Raw genomic sequence first — 20749 nt, forward strand, 5'->3', positions numbered from 1 at the left:
CCCCCACCCCACGTTCTTGGGCTGAAACGTCGACTGCTTACTCTTTTCCATAGACCTGCTGAGTTCCTTCAGCCTTTTGTGTTGCTTGGGTTTTCAGCATTTGTAGATTTTCTTGTGTTTCTGATTTATTACATTCGTTAGTTGTGTGTCAATGTGCTCTACTGCCCTGTGTTCTATGTTCTACGACTGAAGTTGGACTCAGTGACAGAAACATGTGCGTATCAAACTTTGGCAGAGATACTGTCTACTTCTGGGCCCACATCGGTCAGAAGGGGTGAGAGGGCTGGTTTGAATAGAGATGGGATAAAGGTCCCACTTCATGGATGGGGTCACAGTTCCGGGTTCTTTGAGATGTTCAGTCCTGTAGGTGTTTTCTTCCTCCCTGTCTCGGATGAGTTCACTCCTATTCTTGTCTCTTGGTGAAGGTGAGTTAGAACATAGAACAGCACGGAACAGGCCATTCAGCCCACAATGTTGTGCCGAACTAGCTAAAAAGCAAATCAAAAACCACCCTCAAACACTAATCCCTCCTACCTACATGATGTCCATATCCCTCCAACTCGCTTATATCCATGTGCCTGTCCAAACATCTCTTAAAAATCTCTAACGTATTTGCCTTTACCACCATACCAGGCATCCACCACACTCTGAGTAAAATACTTACCCTTCCTATCCCTTTTTAATCTACCCTCCTCACCTTCAATGAATGCCCTCTGGTATTAGACATTTCAACCCTTGGAAACAGATACTCTCTGTCCACTCTATCTATGGCTCTCATAATCTTATACACCTCCATCAGATCTCCCCTCAGCTTCTGCTGCTCTAGAGAAAACAGCACAAATGTATCCAGCCTCTTTTGCCCTCTAAACTAGGCAGCTTTTTTGTAAACCTCTCCTGCACCCTTTCCAAAGCCTCAACATCCTTCCTACAGTGGGGCAACCAGAACTGTACACAATACTCCAGATGTGGCCCAACCGTTCTTATAAAGTTGCAGCATAATCTGACTTTTCAAGTCAGTGCTTCAATCAACAAAAGTAAGCATTCCATAAGTCTTCTTAAGCATCTTATCAGCCTGTGTTCTTGAGTGCTTGGGCCAGAGATGGTTCTGGCAGTGCTGAAGAACCCATCAGTGTTTTGGCTGAGCCTCCTACGGTGTCCCTGTCCACCTCCGTTCTCGAGGTCACGCGTTTTTGTGCTGGAGCTTGCCCTGCACAAACCTCTTTCATTCCCCTTGAGGAGCAGTGGTTTCCGGTCCAGGAACTCCTCATATTTATAGTCTACCTCTTGGTCATTGCGTTGAATCACTTCTGGTTCTTCTTGGTGAAGAATCCAAGAGGCAGTAGACAGTGTGCAGATAGTGTCGGTGGGCCGACAACTTCAGCACCTTTGTAGGTTTTTACATTTAACTCTACTATTCTCTGGCCATACAGCTTCACATCCAGTTCCACTTATCGATGGAATACTGCACCCAGTGTCAAGCACAGTCGTTCACGTGCTTGGCAATGACCTACTCATGTTAGGTCACCCCTCCTTTATTTAAATAAGCTGCTGAAGGAAGTTAGCGGGTCAGGCAGCATCGGTGGAGACAGAGAGAAGGCACACTTTTCAGGTCGAGACCCAATGAATTCCTCCAGCAGTTTGTCTCGGTCTGTTCCAGATTCCAGTGACTACAAGCTCTCTGTTCATCAAATACTGTGAACACATCCTCTGTGTTATAGACTCCATCTGCTGCCTCTACACAATGACATTTGGGAAAGGTTGAGCATCTTCATTTTTGTTAGCTTGACTTTACGTTTATTTCTACGAGCGCAGTCAGTGTGGTCTTTTTACTCTGCGTCTGGCTGGCGTGGTGTTGCATCGGGTAGTGCTGCTGTCTCACAGGTTCAGTGACCTGGGTTCCATCCTGACCTCCAGGCCGCACAGACTTTGTGATTTCTCTCCCTGTCCATGTGGGTTTCCTCCCACGTCCCAAATTCTTTCCGGCTTGGCCGCTGATTTTCCACTGTAAATGGCCGCCAGAGCCCAGTGTAGACAGGTGGCTGGAGAATTGGGATGGGAGGAAAGACAGTTGTTGCAGGGAATAAGGTGGAGGAATGGCGTTGATAAGATTCCTCTGACAAGAGGAATATGAAGAGCTGAATCAGTGGTTCCCAAAGAAAGTGATTTGCTCCTGCCCCAGGGGTTAGTGGGAGTTTCTAAAGGTTAATGGAGGACAGGGGTAGCTGAGGGATTACAGCCTTAAATTAAGAAATAAATTTCTAGATGGTGTTTACCAAACATATTCAATGGCTCACTGGTAGTTCAAATGGCAAGGACTGTGACTAAAAACGTTACTAATGACACCTTTTCTGAAGTAAATTGTGGCCAACAATCACTGCAAACAATGAAGAAACAACACACACAGAGTGCTGGAGGAACTCAGCAGGCCAGGCAGCATCTGTGGAGAAAGTGCAGTCGGCGAATGAAGAACAAGCAGAGACGAAGCTGATTTAAAGGATGGGCTGTGCCGGTGCATCGCAAAGCCGAAGCCCACAGTGTTCACAGGGCCGCAGTCAGAGTCGGTATCGCGGTTGGAGTTGCAGCGAGCGATTTGGAGAGGAACAGCCTGCCTAACCCGCGTGAGAGGGTGCATCGGACCAAGTGCCGAGCCGAGAACGAGGTTGAGAATGGCTTTGGGCTGAGCAGCCCAGAGCGTTTGGCTACGCTGGGCTCCAGGGCCTAGAGGAAGGCTCTGCTCAGTGCTTGGACGATGTAAACACTGGTCCAGATTGACTGGAAAGCCTGAGTGCCAGGACTGGAGGCCAGGGTCGGGCTGATTTTACTCCCTCTCCCGCAATGTTCACTGAATGAAATAGAAGATAGTTGACTACACCCTGTCCTCGTTGTATGCGTATTCGGACAATGCGGATTCACAGTTATGCGCTGAACCTATTTCTACCAACTTCTCCTTATATGTGTCCAAAACTCACAGTTATGCGAGGCTGTTGGGACCAGAAGGACTGCTTTCCTGTCAATACAAGTCACGTGCTCACACCTCACGGTTTCACTCTCGCCAGTCTCGCACTGGTTTTGGCAGCAGGCGGATGTGCGATCTTGCGATCTTAAACTTTTGTTGTTATTACCTACGGTGCACTGATTTTGCGTTTGAAATATTTAACTATGCCTCCTAAGCGTCCTATGTCAAGTCCTGGGCCATCAGCCAAGCGGCAGAGAACCGCTTTAACACTAGAAAAACAGTTGGAATTTGTAAACAGGGCGGTGTCAGGTGAAGGTGACACAGCTCTGGGACGCTACTTCGGCCTGGGTGAGTCCACGATCAGAAACATAAAGAAAAATGCTGAGAAAATAAAAAGTGCAGTGATCGATTCATCACAAGTGTCTTCAAAGATTGTTACCAAAGTGTGTAACCCGATTATGACGAAAATGGAGAAAATGTTGAGTTTGTACATTGAGCATGAAACAAAGAAAAAAACAACACTCAGTTCTGATCATCTTCGTGGGAAAGCTTTGGAAATTTAGGGTCACCTTTGGTCAGAGGCTAGTGAGGAAGTGTCAAGTGATGTTGCTAGCTTTAATGCAAGTAGGGGATGGTTTTCTAAGTTTGCTAATCATCACAGGCTTCATATCTTATCTGTGCGTGGTGAGCAAGCTAGTGCTGACCTCGAAGCTGCTGAACGCTACCCTGTGCAGTTGCGGGCTACGATAGCTGAGTTAGGCATCACACTAAAGCAGGTGCTTAATGTAGACGAGACTGGGATTTTTTGGAAGTGTATGCCAAAACGCGCTTACATAAGTAAGGATGAAAAAACTGCCTTAGGTTTCAGGGCAGCAAAGGATAGATTGACTCTGCTTATGTGTTCCAATGCCAAAGGAGACTGTAAGATGAAGCCTCTCTTAGTTTACCATTCACTAAACCCCTGTGCTCAAGGGTTTGAGTAAGAATATGCTTCCTGTCCACTGGGCAGCTAACAAGAAAGCATGGGTCACTGGTCAAATCTTTGAAGGTTGGTTTGCTAATCATTTTGCTGTCGCGGCTGAACGCTGCTGCTGGGAACAGAATCTTGTCTTTAATGTTCTTTTGTTGCTTGACAATGCACCAGCCCATCCAAAACATTTGGACAGCATTCATCCTAACATAAGTACTGTACGCCCTAGTATGTTAACTTTCTATGATTTATTACATTGAATATTACCTTAAATTGATGAAATATAATACAAATGTTGCCTTGTGGTACTGCTTTTGTGTTGTATTGGTATGAAAATGTGAATAAATTACAGATAAAACAGATTTAAGAAGCCCTCCAGAACACATCCCCTTTTAAAATAATTATTCACATTATGCATTTTCCATACTATGCGCAGACTGCGAGGACCGTATCCCCCGCATATAACGAGGATAGGGTGTACTAATGTATGCTCTAAAACTGCTGATGAAAGTTGTTTTTGCTCTAATTAAATAAAGAAATAATTTTATTTCTAACTTTAAATGGATTTGAATATTTTTTGCAATTGTTTGTCACTGCTTTGAATTTACAGTTTCTATTTTCTTTCACAGTGCATCATAAATTGCAATTCTTTATACGTTTTATGTGGTGGCTCGGAAGGGAGAGGGGGTTCTGTACTGGGGATGTGGTCTGAGCCAAGGGGGTGGTTGCCCAAACAGGCCTGGGAACCGCTGAGTGAAATGAACTACAAAAAGTCATGAGATAGTATGACCTTCTCTTGCCTACAGAGCAGTCAAATAACACAAGTTTCCTACCATTGTGGTAAAAATATTTGTTTCCCTTTTCAATGTAATCTTTAGTTTACTCCAGAGCAGTATGTTTTGCTGCTGGTCTCCTGTGCACAGAGTCACATTGAATAACTGGTTTCGCTCGCAAGTGCAGAATGTTTTTTTTCTAGCAAATTCCATTGTTTAAGCAGTTTTCAATGTCCTCTCAGTGCATTTCCACTTCTGATGAAAAGCTATCTCTGAATCTCTATGCCAGCCTCTGACAGAGTGTGTCGTCATAATTAGCCTTGCTATAGCTGCCTCAGTTTGGCTGCATGCTCAGCCATTGTTTTGTCAGGCGGCACGGTAGTGTAGTGGTTAGCACAGCGCCTTACAGTGCAGGAGACCTGGGTTCAATTCCTGCCACTGCCTGTGAGGAGTTTGTATGCTCTCCCCATGACCACGTGGGTTTCCTCCTACAGTAAATTGTCCTGTGATAAGGCTTGGATTAAATCGTGGGGATTGCTGAAGGAAAATGGCCCATTCTGCACTGTATCTCAATAATAATAATAACAACACTCATTTCTCAATCGCTAGGAACTTTCGGACTAGTCTAATGGTGTTTAAAGTGTCTCTGTTTCTGAAGATTACATAATATTGCTGTGCTCTTTTAATTCAGCACGTTCCTGGTGTTTTCACTTATTGATTTCTGTATATTGTATATTGATTTCTGTATATTGTGTGTGTTTGGAATGGCTATATCTATTACGTAAGATGGTGCTTATCCTGTATTAATAATAATAATTGCAAATCAAATTTAAGTCTTTGTGCGATCTGCCGTGGCTTTGGATTGAAGTGATTCAACAATAAATCCAGCAATTCTTTGAACTTGTCACTAAGGGATCGCTAGGTTTGCTTTATGTGGAGGCTCTCACCACACTATTTAGGATAGATCGCTCTTTATTTCCACCATTGATGTTGTTTACAACAAAGAAATGTGCTACTAACCCACGATATTTCACTCATGTTTGGATCTGAGTATTAAATACTGACAACGAGCTATTTTCATTTCCTTCTTATTCCCTTTTATGAAAAAAACAGATGTTTGTCACACTTCCCTTTTCTCTTGCTGAATCCATTTGAAAGTTTCTTTCTGTTCCTACCAGACATCAGGAACAATATGCTTGTTGATAACATGTTAGATTTTAACTTACAAAACTAATAGAGATTCCATTTTATTTTCATCAAACACATCCTGAGCTCAAATCAATCAAATGCCATTTGCCAAAGACTGAACCAGTGACTCACGGTAAGCTTCCAAGGTTTAATGGAAAACAACTACCATGTATGGCTGAATAAATTTAGTGCATTAGCCACCTACTCTTGCAGTGCTTGTTGGGACAGTGTGAAGGTTAATGGTTATATTTGAAAGTTGATGTTGGAAGCATAAATTTCATATCATAAAGTAATAATCTGAAATTTCTCTCAGAAGTGTTTAAATAACACCCAAGCCATGTCCAAATTCAGAGTTTGGAGAGAAGCTTCCTCATCATAGAGTTGAACACAGCAGCCAGAAGCAATTTCCACAGTGTATATTGGAATCCTGATGTGGTCTTGTGAGTTGCTCCTCTGATATTTCACAATAGTAATTGTAGTCCATTCTCTTCTTTCTTCAAAGCTTCAAGTATGGCACAAAAAAGCAATCTGCTATGTGTTGTGTTTGCTCCACTCCTGTTGGCGATCGTCATTTTCGTGTCCCTGTACTTCAAGCTGCCATCGCGGTGAGTTCCTCCCTTGAATAACAGTTCTGGTGACATCAGACATGGTTGTGGCCTCGCCCGGTGTGACAGGAGCTGGTGCCAGTCTTCCCAGAGTTTCTGTAAACGGTGACACTTCTCCTGGGTGTCACTGGTGCAGGTGTTGGCCTTTACACTGGGTTACTGGAACTGGTGAGAGTCTCTGCCAGTGTTCCTGTAAAGAGTCCCCCAGTGTCACTGGAGCCATTGATAGTCTGCCCCAGGCTCCCCCAGTGTCACTGGAGCCATTGATAGTCTGCCCCAGGCTCCCCCAGTGTCACTGGAGCCATTGATAAATGGGCCCAGGCTCCCCCAGTGTCACTGGAACCATTGATAGATGGGCCCAGGCTCCCCCAGTGTCACTGGAGCCATTGATAGTCTGCCCCAGGCTCCCCCAGTGTCATTGGAGCCATTGATAGTCTGCCCCAGGCTCCCCCAGTGTCACTGGAACCATTGATAAATGGGCCCAGGCTCCCCCAGTGCCACTGGAACCATTGATAAATGGGCCCAGGCTCCCCCAGTGTCACTGGAACCATTGATAGTCTGCCCCAGGCTCCCCCAGTGTCACTGGAACCATTGATAAATGGGCCCAGGCTCCCCCAGTGTCACTGGAACCATTGATAAATGGGCCCAGGCTCCCCCAGTGCCACTGGAACCATTGATAGTCTGCCCCAGGCTCCCCCAGTGTCACTGGAACCATTGATAAATGGGCCCAGGCTCCCGCAGTGCCACTGGAACCATTGATAAATGGGCCCAGGCTCCCCCAGTGCCACTGGAACCATTGATAAATGGGCCCAGGCTCCCCCAGTGTCACTGGAACCATTGATAAATGGGCCCAGGCTCCCCCAGTGCCACTGGAACCATTGATAAATGGGCCCAGGCTCCTCCAGTGCCACTGGAACCATTGATAAATGGGCCCAGGCTCCCCCAGTGTCACTGGAACCATTCATAAATGGGCCCAGGCTCCCCCAGTGTCACTGGAACCATTGATAAATGGGCCCAGGCTCCCCCAGTGCCACTGGAACCATTGATAAATGGGCCCAGGCTCCCCCAGTGTCACTGGAACCATTGATAAATGGGCCCAGGCTCCCCCAGTGTCACTGGAGCCATTGATAGTCTGCCCCAGGCTCCCCCAGTGTCACTGGAACCATTGATAAATGGGCCCAGGCTCCCCCAGTGTCACTGGAACCATTGATAGATGGGCCCAGGCTCCCCCAGTGTCACTGGAACCATTGATAAATGGGCCCAGGCTCCCCCAGTGTCACTGGAGCCATTGATAGATAGATAGTAGATACTTTATTCATCCCCATGGGGAAATTCAACATTTTTTCCAATGTCCCATACACTTATTGTAGCAAAACTAATTACATACAATACTTGACTCAGTAAAAATATGATATGCATCTAAAATCACCCTCTCAAAAAGCATTAATAATAGCTTTTAAAAAGTTCTTAAGTAGTTTACTTAAATACATTGAGTCCTAACCCCGGCACTTTAACATATCTTACTCCTGGCGGTTGAATTGTAAAGCCGAATGGCATTGGGGAGTATTGACCTCTTCATCCTGTCTGAGGAGCATTGCATCGATAGCAACCTGCCGCTGAAACTGCTTCTCTGTCTCTGGATGGTGCTATGTAGAGGATGTTCAGGGTTTTCCATAATTGACCGTAGCCTACTCAGCGCCCTTCGCTCTGCTACCGATGTTATACTCTCCAGTACTTTGCCCACGACAGAGCCCACCTTCCTTACCAGCTTATTAAGACGTGAGGAGTCCCTCTTCTTAATGCTGCCTCCCCAACACGCCACCACAAAGAAGAGGGCGCTCTCCACAACTGACCTATAGAACATCTTCAGCATCTCACTACAAACATTGAATGACGCCAACCTTCTAAGGAAGTACAGTCGACTCTGTGCCTTCCTGCACAAGGCATCTGTGTTGGCAGTCCAGTCTAGCTTCTCGTCTAACTGTACTCCCAGATACTTGTAGGTCTTAACCTGCTCCACACATTCTCCATTAATGATATCTGGCTCCACATGAGTCTGCCCCAGGCTCCCCCAGTGTCACTGGAGCCATTGATAGTCTGCCCCAGGCTCCCCCAGTGTCACTGGAACCATTGATAAATGGGCCCAGGCTCCCCCAGTGTCACTGGAACCATTGATAAATGGGCCCAGGCTCCCCCAGTGTCACTGGAACCATTGATAAATGGGCCCAGGCTCCCCCAGTGTCACTGGAACCATTGATAATTGGGCCCAGGCTCCCCCAGTGTCACTGGAACCATTGATAAATGGGCCCAGGCTCCCCCAGTGTCACTGGAACCATTGATAAATGGGCCCAGGCTCCCCCAGTGTCACTGGAGCCATTGATAAATGGGCCCAGGCTCCCCCAGTGTCACTGGAACCATTGATAAATGGGCCCAGGCTCCCCCAGTGCCACTGGAACCATTGATAATTGGGCCCAGGCTCCCCCAGTGTCACTGGAACCATTGATAAATGGGCCCAGGCTCCCCCAGTGTCACTGGAACCATTGATAAATGGGCCCAGGCTCCCCCAGTGTCACTGGAACCATTGATAAATGGGCCCAGGCTCCCCCAGTGTCACTGGAACCATTGATAAATGGGCCCAGGCTCCCCCAGTGTCACTGGAACCATTGATAAATGGGCCCAGGCTCCCCCAGTGTCACTGGAACCATTGATAGTCTGCCCCAGGCTCCCCCAGTGTCACTGGAACCATTGATAAATGGGCCCAGGCTCCCCCAGTGCCACTGGAACCATTGATAAATGGGCCCAGGCTCCCCCAGTGTCACTGGAACCATTGATAGTCTGCCCCAGGCTCCCCCAGTGTCACTGGAACCATTGATAAATGGGCCCAGGCTCCCCCAGTGTCACTGGAACCATTGATAAATGGGCCCAGGCTCCCCCAGTGCCACTGGAGCCATTGATAGTCTGCCCCAGGCTCCCCCAGTGTCACTGGAACCATTGATAAATGGGCCCAGGCTCCCGCAGTGCCACTGGAACCATTGATAAATGGGCCCAGGCTCCCCCAGTGCCACTGGAACCATTGATAAATGGGCCCAGGCTCCCCCAGTGTCACTGGAACCATTGATAAATGGGCCCAGGCTCCCCCAGTGCCACTGGAACCATTGATAAATGGGCCCAGGCTCCTCCAGTGCCGCTGGAACCATTGATAAATGGGCCCAGGCTCCCCCAGTGTCACTGGAACCATTCATAAATGGGCCCAGGCTCCCCCAGTGTCACTGGAACCATTGATAAATGGGCCCAGGCTCCCCCAGTGCCACTGGAACCATTGATAAATGGGCCCAGGCTCCCCCAGTGTCACTGGAACCATTGATAAATGGGCCCAGGCTCCCCCAGTGTCACTGGAGCCATTGATAGTCTGCCCCAGGCTCCCCCAGTGTCACTGGAACCATTGATAAATGGGCCCAGGCTCCCCCAGTGCCACTGGAACCATTGATAATTGGGCCCAGGCTCCCCCAGTGTCACTGGAACCATTGATAGATGGGCCCAGGCTCCCCCAGTGTCACTGGAACCATTGATAAATGGGCCCAGGCTCCCCCAGTGTCACTGGAGCCATTGATAGATAGATAGTAGATACTTTATTCATCCCCATGGGGAAATTCAACATTTTTTCCAATGTCCCATACACTTATTGTAGCAAAACTAATTACATACAATACTTGACTCAGTAAAAATATGATATGCATCTAAAATCACCCTCTCAAAAAGCATTAATAATAGCTTTTAAAAAGTTCTTAAGTAGTTTACTTAAATACATTGAGTCCTAACCCCGGCACTTTAACATATCTTACTCCTGGCGGTTGAATTGTAAAGCCGAATGGCATTGGGGAGTATTGACCTCTTCATCCTGTCTGAGGAGCATTGCATCGATAGCAACCTGCCGCTTAAACTGCTTCTCTGTCTCTGGATGGTGCTATGTAGAGGATGTTCAGGGTTTTCCATAATTGACCGTAGCCTACTCAGCGCCCTTCGCTCTGCTACCGATGTTATACTCTCCAGTACTTTGCCCACGACAGAGCCCACCTTCCTTACCAGCTTATTAAGACGTGAGGCGTCCCTCTTCTTAATGCTGCCTCCCCAACACGCCACCACAAAGAAGAGGGCGCTCTCCACAACTGACCTATAGAACATCTTCAGCATCTCACTACAAACATTGAATGACGCCAACCTTCTAAGGAAGTACAGTCGACTCTGTGCCTTCCTGCACAAGGCATCTGTGTTGGCAGTCCAGTCTAGCTTCTCGTCTAACTGTACTCCCAGATACTTGTAGGTCTTAACCTGCTCCACACATTCTCCATTAATGATCACTGGCTCCATATGAGTCTGCCCCAGGCTCCCCCAGTGTCACTGGAGCCATTGATAGTCTGCCCCAGGCTCCCCCAGTGTCACTGGAACCATTGATAAATGGGCCCAGGCTCCCCCAGTGTCACTGGAACCATTGATAAATGGGCCCAGGCTCCCCCAGTGTCACTGGAACCATTGATAAATGGGCCCAGGCTCCCCCAGTGTCACTGGAACCATTGATAAATGGGCCCAGGCTCCCCCAGTGTCACTGGAACCATTGATAATTGGGCCCAGGCTCCCCCAGTGTCACTGGAACCATTGATAAATGGGCCCAGGCTCCCCCAGTGTCACTGGAACCATTGATAAATGGGCCCAGGCTCCCCCAGTGTCACTGGAGCCATTGATAAATGGGCCCAGGCTCCCCCAGTGTCACTGGAACCATTGATAAATGGGCCCAGGCTCCCCCAGTGCCACTGGAACCATTGATAATTGGGCCCAGGCTCCCCCAGTGTCACTGGAACCATTGATAAATGGGCCCAGGCTCCCCCAGTGTCACTGGAACCATTGATAAATGGGCCCAGGCTCCCCCAGTGTCACTGGAACCATTGATAAATGGGCCCAGGCTCCCCCAGTGTCACTGGAACCATTGATAAATGGGCCCAGGCTCCCCCAGTGTCACTGGAACCATTGATAAATGGGCCCAGGCTCCCCCAGTGTCACTGGAACCATTGATAATTGGGCCCAGGCTCCCCCAGTGTCACTGGAACCATTGATAAATGGGCCCAGGCTCCCCCAGTGTCACTGGAACCATTGATAAATGGGCCCAGGCTCCCCCAGTGTCACTGGAACCATTGATAGTCTGCCCCAGGCTCCCCCAGTGTCACTGGAACCATTGATAGTCTGCCCCAGGCTCCCCCAGTGTCACTGGAACCATTGATAAATGGGCCCAGGCTCCCCCAGTGTCACTGGAACCATTGATAAATGGGCCCAGGCTCCCCCAGTGTCACTGGAACCATTGATAGTCTGCCCCAGGCTCCCCCAGTGTCACTGGAACCATTGATAGTCTGCCCCAGGCTCCCCCAGTGTCACTGGAACCATTGATAAATGGGCCCAGGCTCCCCCAGTGTCACTGGAACCATTGATAGATGGCCTCAGGCTCCCCCAGTGACTCTGTAACTGGCGACTATCTCCCCCCCCCCCCCCCCAGTGTCTGTTACTGGTGATCATTTACCCCAGTATCTCTGTTAATGTTGATCATTTACCCCAGTGACTCTGTTACTGGTGATCATTTACCCCAGTATCTCTGTTAATGTTGATCATTTACCCCAGTGACTCTGTTACTGGTGACTATCTCCCCAGTGTCTCTGTTACTGGTGATCATTTACCCCAGTATCTCTGTTAATGTTGATCATTTACTCCAGTGTCTCTGTTACTGGTGACTATCTCCCCAGTGTCTCTGTTACTGGTGATCATTTACCCCAGTATCTCTGTTAATGTTGATCATTTACTCCAGTGTCTCTGTTACTGGTGACTATCTCCCCAGTGTCTCTGTTACTGGTGATCATTTACCCCAGTGACCCTGTTACTGGTGACTAACCCCCTAGTGACTCTGTGATCATTTACCCCAGTGACTCTGTTACTGGTGACTAACCCCCTAGTGACTCTGTGATCATTTACCCCAGTGACTCTGTTACTGGTGACTAACCCCCCAGTGACTCTGTGATCATTTACCCCAGTGACTCTGTTACTGGTGACTAACCCCCTAGTGACTCTGTGATCATTTACCCCAGTGACTCTGTTACTGGTGACTAACCCCCCAGTGACTCTGTGATCATTTACCCCAGTGACTCTGTTACTGGTGACTAACCCCCTAGTGACTCTGTGATCATTTACCCCAGTGACTCTGTTACTGGTGACTAACCCCCTAGTGACTCTGTGATCATTTACCCCAGTGACTCTGTTACTGGTGACTAACCCCCTAGTGACTCTGTGATCATTTACCCCAGTGACTCTGTTACTGGTGACTAACCCCCCAGTGACTCTGTGATCATTTACCCCAGTGACTCTGTTACTGGTGACTAACCCCCCAGTGACTCTGTGATCATTTACCCCAGTGACTCTGTTACTGGTGACTAACCCCCTAGTGACTCTGTGATCATTTACCCCAATGACTCTGTTACTGGTGACTAACCCCCCAGTGACTCTGTGATCATTTACCCCAGTGACTCTGTTACTGGTGACTAACCCCCCAGTGACTCTGTGATCATTTACCCCAGTGACTCTGTTACTGGTGACTAACCCCCCAGTGACTCTGTGATCATTTACCCCAGTGACTCTGGAACTGGTGAGAATGGATCCCGTTTTCAATAACTCCTGTGCGTTCCGTCCACGTCCGTTCTTTCCACCCATCCTCCTTTGGTGACTTTGATGCTCTATTTGGGGGAATCGCACACAGTCACAGGACTGCCTTACAGGCAGTGGCAGGGATTGACCCTGGGACACCTGTTCTGTTACGTGTTCTGCTCACCCCCACACTACCCTGCTGCCCATGAAACCTTTGGATTTACCTGAGGGAACAGAAGATGCCCTGGGTTGACAGCTCTCAAAACTCCCCTCCTTCAGTACAGCACTCAGCTGTGTACTTGGAGGGAAACAGTCTTTGATTCAGCTGTTTTGAAGTATACTTTGTCTAAATGCTAACAGCTGCTGTGATTTCTGCCTCTTTCTAGAGTTGTCGGTAAAGTGTGGGTTCATGTTCCCAACCCAGCCTCCTACTTCCAGCCTCTCTACAATCAGCACAATGGAAACTTTAAGGTACAGACAGCAACGCTCTGAAGTAGATACACCCTGCCCCCGTTCCCCAAAGCTGCCGGGGACATGGATTCAGACTGAGGGGACAGGGAAGAGCCAAGCCCCTCACCCTCACTCAGACAGCTGCTGGCCCTGGTGAAAAGGCGTTGGGAAATAGAAACCTCTGGGTTTTGTACTTCTGACCATTAGCCAATGACCCCTGCCCACAGCAGGTTAGGCCACCATCAGTGTGGCCGAGAACGTCCTTCACAGGAAGTGACAGTCTGTTTATACAGCCAGATATACTGTGGAAATGGATATAACACTAACAGTCCATTAGATGGTATATAACAAGCCATCACGCCAACAGTGGAGCAGTCAAACTGGACATACTCACTGACAGTAGGTGGCTGTATTTAACATGGTCTGCTGGCCTGTCGATGTGACAGTGACACTGCGTCACTCTGCATGAAATACACCCGACAGAGTGAACTCCATCCAATGCATTCTCACACCGACTGCCCATCAGGAAGTATTAAAGACAAGTTTACACTAAGTACAACAGTCAAGCTGGATGTAATACACTCTGAAATATTGGCAGAAAGATGATTAACTCTATGAAGCACTTTCTTTTGAGAACTGACATAATCCGCCCCCTCCAGCCAGAATCGTGTGCTGGCTGCTGTCTCTGAGGGATGTGGGTGGAGGGTGGAGTGTAGGCTGAGCTGAGGTGATTCCTGACACAAGAGGAATGCCTGGTTGCACGAAGTGTCACCGGGACACTGATGGGAATGGGCCGGTTTGAGCGCAGTACAATCGGGAAAAAGGTGTTTAACTTCAGCTTTCTCCTTCAGGAATGGATCCACAAAGATCATGCTGGCGACCGGAGGGGTGGTAGAGAGGAATCATGCCAAGAGCTAAGGAGGGTGAAGAAGCTGCCCGACAACACGGCTGCTACGGTCATCCTGAACCCCTGGGACGAAGCTGTTTCTAACATCTCCTGTCTGAAGCCCATCCCAGTCAACCACAGCTTGCCCTTTGACCTGGACACCAAAAGTAACCTTCAGACTGACCCTGGCAACCCCTTCCACCACACTCGGTTGCTGGATTATTGCAATACCGAGTCTGGGCTGCCTGGGTTTCTCCCCCTTATGCTGCAGGAGGACAACTGGGCACTGTGCCAGGAACCGTCTCTGGGCATCTTCCTGGACACTGTGCCACAGGAGGAGGAAGGAGGGTACAGCTACAGCGACGAGTATTGCACCCTGGGCCATTCTGACACCAGCTGTGGCCTGGTCCCAGCAAAGATCGGGCTCCAGGTCAAAGCAGCCAACAAGCGGCAGGACGAGAAGCGGGAAATACTGGAGTACTTGCCCATGGCTGACGGCGACAGCATTCCATTTTCAGATTGCCCGGCAGCATCCCAACAGTCACAGGAAGTCTGTGGCAGTGGAAGACCCTGTGAAACCCCACTTCAGGGTCAGTCCCCAGCTGAACCCTCAGAGTCACCATTAAACAGCGAGCGATCTTCCCTCACACTCAGCACCCTTGTCAGACCTGCTGTGCTATCCACCAGCTCCTCCCTGTGACCGTCACAGTTGCAATGTCCTATCAAAGTGAGGAGAGTTTGAATGATGCCCAACATTGATAGAGGAGGGACACCTGTCTGATAACTGACTGGAAGGAGGAGATTCTCCAGCTGCCGGGGTGTGTCATGAGAGCATGTGATGGGCATTATTGAGCAGCTAGTACAAATAGCTCAGTATACAAACGTCATTGTTGGCTAATAAGCAAAATTAGACCGCACGATATTGGTGTTAAAGAGTTGGTGTGAATTGATGATTTGTGAATGGACAGAAAATAAGGGAGTAGAATAAACAAGGGCTTTTGGGTTGGAAGTCTGTGAACAGTGGAGTGGCACAAAGATTGACACTGGCACCCTGGCTGTTCACAGTCCCTTTCAATTGTTCAGATGAGGGAACAAAGCACGATGTATCCAATTTGTTGATGATGCAAAGCTGGACACCAATGTGGGTATGTGACATCTTTCTCCAATAGGATCCCAGTGAGAATATATCTGGAATATTACATTTATGAAAACTCCTCAGGGATAAACTTGGCATTAAGTGCAGTGATAAATAACTAGCTTGATTCCTGGGGTGGCCAATTTGTTGCTTGGGGAGAGATTAAGTAAACGGGATTTTGGAAAATGAGAGGAGATCCCATTGAAGACTACACAATTCCTTTCCAGCTTGGCAGGGCAGGTGCAAGGATAATGGGTCTGAAACCAAAGACTGGACCACAAATTAAGAAATTTACCATTAAGGACAGAGATGTGAAGAATATTCTTTAGCAGAGAGTTTTGAATCTTTGATGCTCCCAAACAATGTTGGCTGTGGGGATTCATTCACCAAAGGTACTTAGATCAGAATCTGGTAGTTGAGTTATATTAAGAGAGGGGTATGGGGTTAATGCAGGGAAGTGGTACTGAGTTAAAAGTACCAGACACCAGTGTATTGAATGACGGATCACGGAAGAGGGAAGAATATCTCTAATTAGCTACATCTAGATTGAATTGCTGGTATTCACAAGATGATAATTTTGCTTTAATGTCTGTAAACAATATAAAATATTGATTGCTGCTAATTGTTTATCACTTAATTACCAATAAAGACATTAAAATTGTACCATGACTTGGCTCTTGTTTCTTTTTACTAGATTAGTTAATCTGAGGAATTAGCATATTTATAATGTTGAAGCAGGTTGCAACTGAATATATAATCACCCCATTCTGACTGAGGCTTTAACCTGAAAGGTGAGCAGAGGGTTGGAGATCAAAACGTGAGAGTAATGAAGTGACAACGTAATGGTAGTTACATACCGTAGTACTTTGATCAGTAGATGAGGAAAGTGTGTAAAAATGGTACGGCTATTTTCATTTTCAGTTGCACAATTTGGTGAAAGTAGTTTAAGGATATTTGTGGGATGTATAGGTGGACCAGTTGCCAGTCACAAATTCTAAACTACAAAGTAATACAGGGAGTGACCGGACATCATCAGAAGTCTATGACATCACCGTGCAAGGATGGCCAGGTCATGGTGACCCTACGCTTCCAGAGTTCTCAGCGAGATGAGACCAGCTGTCGGTATGTCAAAGATCCCTGATGTGTTAATCTTGTGTTGTGGTTCCCTCTAAACTGTGCACCAGAGTGCTAGAGTTTCGGCATGAAGGACAGCTGGGACAGTGAAGATGAAGAGTCTCGCCCGGAGCTACGTGTGGTGGCCAGGAATAGATAAACCGATTGAAGCTTTGCCAAAAGCTGCTTTGGGGGGCGGGGGGAAGTCCCAAAAAATTCAAAATTCACCCCCACCAGTAACATTACACTCATTGGAGAGGTCATCTTCACCATGATAAAGAGAACATTTTGACCTTACTGGGCCATTCATAAATCCATGTTTCTGATTGCTGTGGATGCCCATTCGAAGTGGCTGCAGGTCATACCAATGAGGTCAACCACATCAGAAAAGACTGTTTCAGTTCTGAGGACTATCTTCACCAGAAATGGCTTATCAGAAAAATTGTGAGTGATAATGGACCACAATACACATTAGAGGAATTCCGAATGTTCACGAAGAAAAATGGCAGCAGATGTTTCAAGTCAGGTCCTCACCACCCAAAAAAAGAATGGTTTAGCTGAAAGGTTTATCCAAACCTTCAAGAAGTCCATTAAAGCGAAGGACAAGGAGGGCATTTCTCTGCAGCACAAGGTGGACAACTTCCTCTTTGTGTATCAGAACTCTGTTCATGTGACGACAAATCAAACACCTGCAGTGCTGATCATGAGCAAAAGCTGAGATCTCGCATGGACTTCCTGAAACCAGGCCTCTGGAGGGAAGTGCGGAATAAACTGTTCAGCCAGTTGCCAAGTGAAGCAGCAAGGAGCTTCGAGATTGGACAGGAAGTCCTAGCGCGTGGTTACCAAGAAGACAACTGGACAGCCGGTAGGAAAGCTACAAGAACTGGACCACTGTCGTACACAGTGGGTGTTGGAGATCAGACATGGGGACAGTTACTGGATGCTCAACCGAAGAACACACTTGAGCAGGGTCAAGGGATATAGGGAGAGGCTGATTGTGTATGATCAGCCATGATCACAGTGAATGGCGGTGCTGGCTAGAAGGGCCAAATGGCCTACTCCTGCACCTACTGTCTATTGTCTATTGTCTATTGTCGACTGCAACCAACAAGACAAACACATCATAGTCACCGGACTTATCTCTCAGTGACGATCATGTCACTGACAGCAACGTGACACTGGAAACTGAGAGTGTTGTCTTAGACAAGACATGGGCCAAAGCTGATACCACTCCACGGACGCTATCCTGAAAGAAACAGAGCACCACACAAAAGATTGGATCTTTAGAACTGTGAAGTCAGTTATGGACTGTTATTGTGAAAGCATGTTTATTGGAGTATGGCTTATGAAAGGGAAATGGAATGTCTTTTACATATACAGTTTCAAATACATTAATCTAAAAGTGTAATGTATGGATCTATTTCTTTTAGAGCAATGACCCCCCCAGCACTACATATTGATCTGTTGTCTATGCATGCATCTCTCTCTCTCTCTCTCTCCTCCCCTCGCTCTCTCTCTCTCTCTCTCTCTCTCTCTCTCTCTCCAATGCGAATACAGCAGTCAAAGCCACCTCCTGCATATGCGTGTTTTTATTTAGTTGATATGTAGTTGAGTACAGACACAACAGATTTTATGATTTGTGGTCTGCTGCAAGGATTGATAGGTTACAGTCTACATTAAGGATGTAGATAAAGGGATTAAAGTTTAATATTTCCAAGTATGCAGTTAATAGAAAGGTTGATGTCAAGAGAACACAAGGCAATGCAGATGAATTTACAGAAGTTAAGTGAATAGGCAAGAGGAGTGTAACTAAAAAGAATGTGGGTTTATATCTTAATAGGAAGGAAGAAAAGCAAGATTTGTTTTTGATGTTGAGAAACCAACAAATTGGGTGTTATAAAGGCTTTGAGTGTTGTGCACCCGAAATGTGGTAAATTAAAATGTAAGCAAAGCAAACAATCTGGGAGGTAAATCGTATCTGAAAGTCAAAACAACTCCAGATTCTGGAAATCTGAACTAAAAACAGGAAGTCCTCATAAGGTTTTGAAGTGAGGCATTGCTTCTGCTCTATAAATGCTGCCCTGGTCTGCTAAACCCTTCCAACATTTTCTGTTTTTATTGAAAGCAAAGCGCACGCTGGCCTTTAATGTGAAAGGTTGGAGCATTGTGCTGCAAGTTGCGTGTGCTTTTGGTGAATCTGGAGAAACTAAGAGACAGTAGAATGTTTATTCTTTGGAGAGTTTATGGGCTATGCACTCAAAGACGGGTTCAAAGCGACACAAGGATCCACTCAAATCTGCAAAGTGCAGGACTGTGGTTTCTACCGAAAGGATAGCAGAGGATCTTTGCACCACCCACGATGTAACAATAACCTGCAGTCAAAAAACACATCATAGTCACAGAAAAATGCAGCTCAGAAACAGTCCCTTCGGCCCAACAAATCCATGCTGACCAAGTTACCCTCCTAAACTAATCCTGTTTGCCCATATTTAGCCCATTTCCCTCTTAACCTTTCCTAAAATGTACAGTACGTGCCCAATCATTTTTTTAATGCTGTAGTTCTATTTGCCTGAACAACCTCCTCTGGCAGCTCACTCTGAAAACACACCATCCTCCAAGCAAAGAAGTTGCTTCACAGATCTTTCACTTTCAAAGCTTCCCACCTTCACCTTTCATCCAGTTTTTGGTCTCCTTGCTCTAGGAAAAGGAACACTGAAAGACCTGGAGAGAGTAGATGTGGAGACGATGTTTCCTACGGTGGGGGAGTCTAAGACCAGAGAACACAGCCTCAGAATGGAGGAACGTTCATTTAGAATGGAGATGAGGAGGAATTTCTTTAGCCAGAGTGGTGTATCTGTGGAATTCATTGCCACCGGTGGCTGTGGAGGCCAAGTCATTTGGTGTATTTAAGGCATAGGTTGATAGGTTCTTGATTAGACAGGGCATAAAAGGAGATGGGGAGAAGACAGGAGAAATAGATCAGCTATGATGAAATGGTGAAGCAGACTAGATGGTCTTCTGGTCTGTTAGCTTTCATCAAATAGGATGAGATGGGATGCTTGTTCTGTTTTTATACACCTTTATAAAGTCATCCATCAGTGTCCTATGCTCCCTTGCCTACTCAGCCTCCTGCCCTTGAACGGCAACATTCTTGTAAACCTTTGCAGCTTAAAGTTCCAAAACCTTGCTTCGGGGATGAGGATAAGGCCATGTGACCAAAAATGGCAGGAGTCTCTGTAAAGCCTTTTCCTGTGGTAAGAGCCTGCAGCTTAGCCATGTCCGGGGGAAGGACTTGCAACATAGCTTGTGTAGATGTCAAATGCTGCATCGATGGAGACACAAGAGTCACAGAAAGGGAATCCATGCGATATTATAGCCACTACTGATGATGCAGAATTTACCTTCTGTCGCATTTTTGCCATAAGCATCAGTTGGAGGCTCGAATATTGAAACATTTGAGATTCAAAGGAGCCTTGACTAGATGGCAGTGGAGCTCATTTCTCGCTTTATGAGCAAAACTAGAACTGACCGTTAATGTTTAAGAATAACGATTACTCTGCATACGGAATAGTGATCAGAGAAATATATCTCTCAAATGGTCATCGGTCTTAGAAGTACTTTTTTCTCACAGAATGGTGGGAACAGTATCTTTAAATTTTTTTGAGTCAGAGGTAGATGAATTCTTAATACGTGGGAGCAGAGTGGTGAGTGGCACAGGCAAAAATGCAGATTTGGGGTTACAATGAGATTGACCATTATCATTTTGAATGGCGGAGGAAGTCCGAGTGGCCACATGACCTACATCTGCTCCTAATGAGAATGATCTTACATGTTCTTGAAGCGTGCAACTGTAGGGGTTTAAGATCATAATCCTGACTGATGAAACAACTTTAGAGATACAGATCAACTCAGCTGCAAAGTGTTCCATTGTGGGGAGGAGCTCCTGATAAGCAATAGAACCATCTACCCTCAGTGAAAAACAAGGGTCAGCTCAA

The 20749-nt window shown here is 46.9% G+C and overlaps 1 protein-coding gene across 1 annotated transcript in view; it reads left to right on the forward strand.

Moving 5' to 3' along the window:
- Positions 1 to 16235, forward strand: part of il21r.2 (interleukin 21 receptor, tandem duplicate 2) — a 58481-nt gene extending 42246 nt beyond the window's left edge. Inside the window, exons 7-9 of the mRNA XM_073059907.1 lie at positions 6390 to 6492; positions 13557 to 13641; positions 14472 to 16235. Of these exons, the coding sequence (XP_072916008.1) occupies positions 6390 to 6492; positions 13557 to 13641; positions 14472 to 15206 (923 nt within the window). The 3' untranslated portion in view covers positions 15207 to 16235. The remainder of the gene's footprint in view (positions 1 to 6389; positions 6493 to 13556; positions 13642 to 14471) is intronic.
- The last annotated feature ends 4514 nt before the right edge of the window (positions 16236 to 20749 follow it).

The sequence above is a fragment of the Hemitrygon akajei genome, chromosome 11 (genome assembly GCF_048418815.1).
Source record: "Hemitrygon akajei chromosome 11, sHemAka1.3, whole genome shotgun sequence".
In the NCBI taxonomy this organism is placed as follows: domain Eukaryota; kingdom Metazoa; phylum Chordata; class Chondrichthyes; order Myliobatiformes; family Dasyatidae; genus Hemitrygon; species Hemitrygon akajei.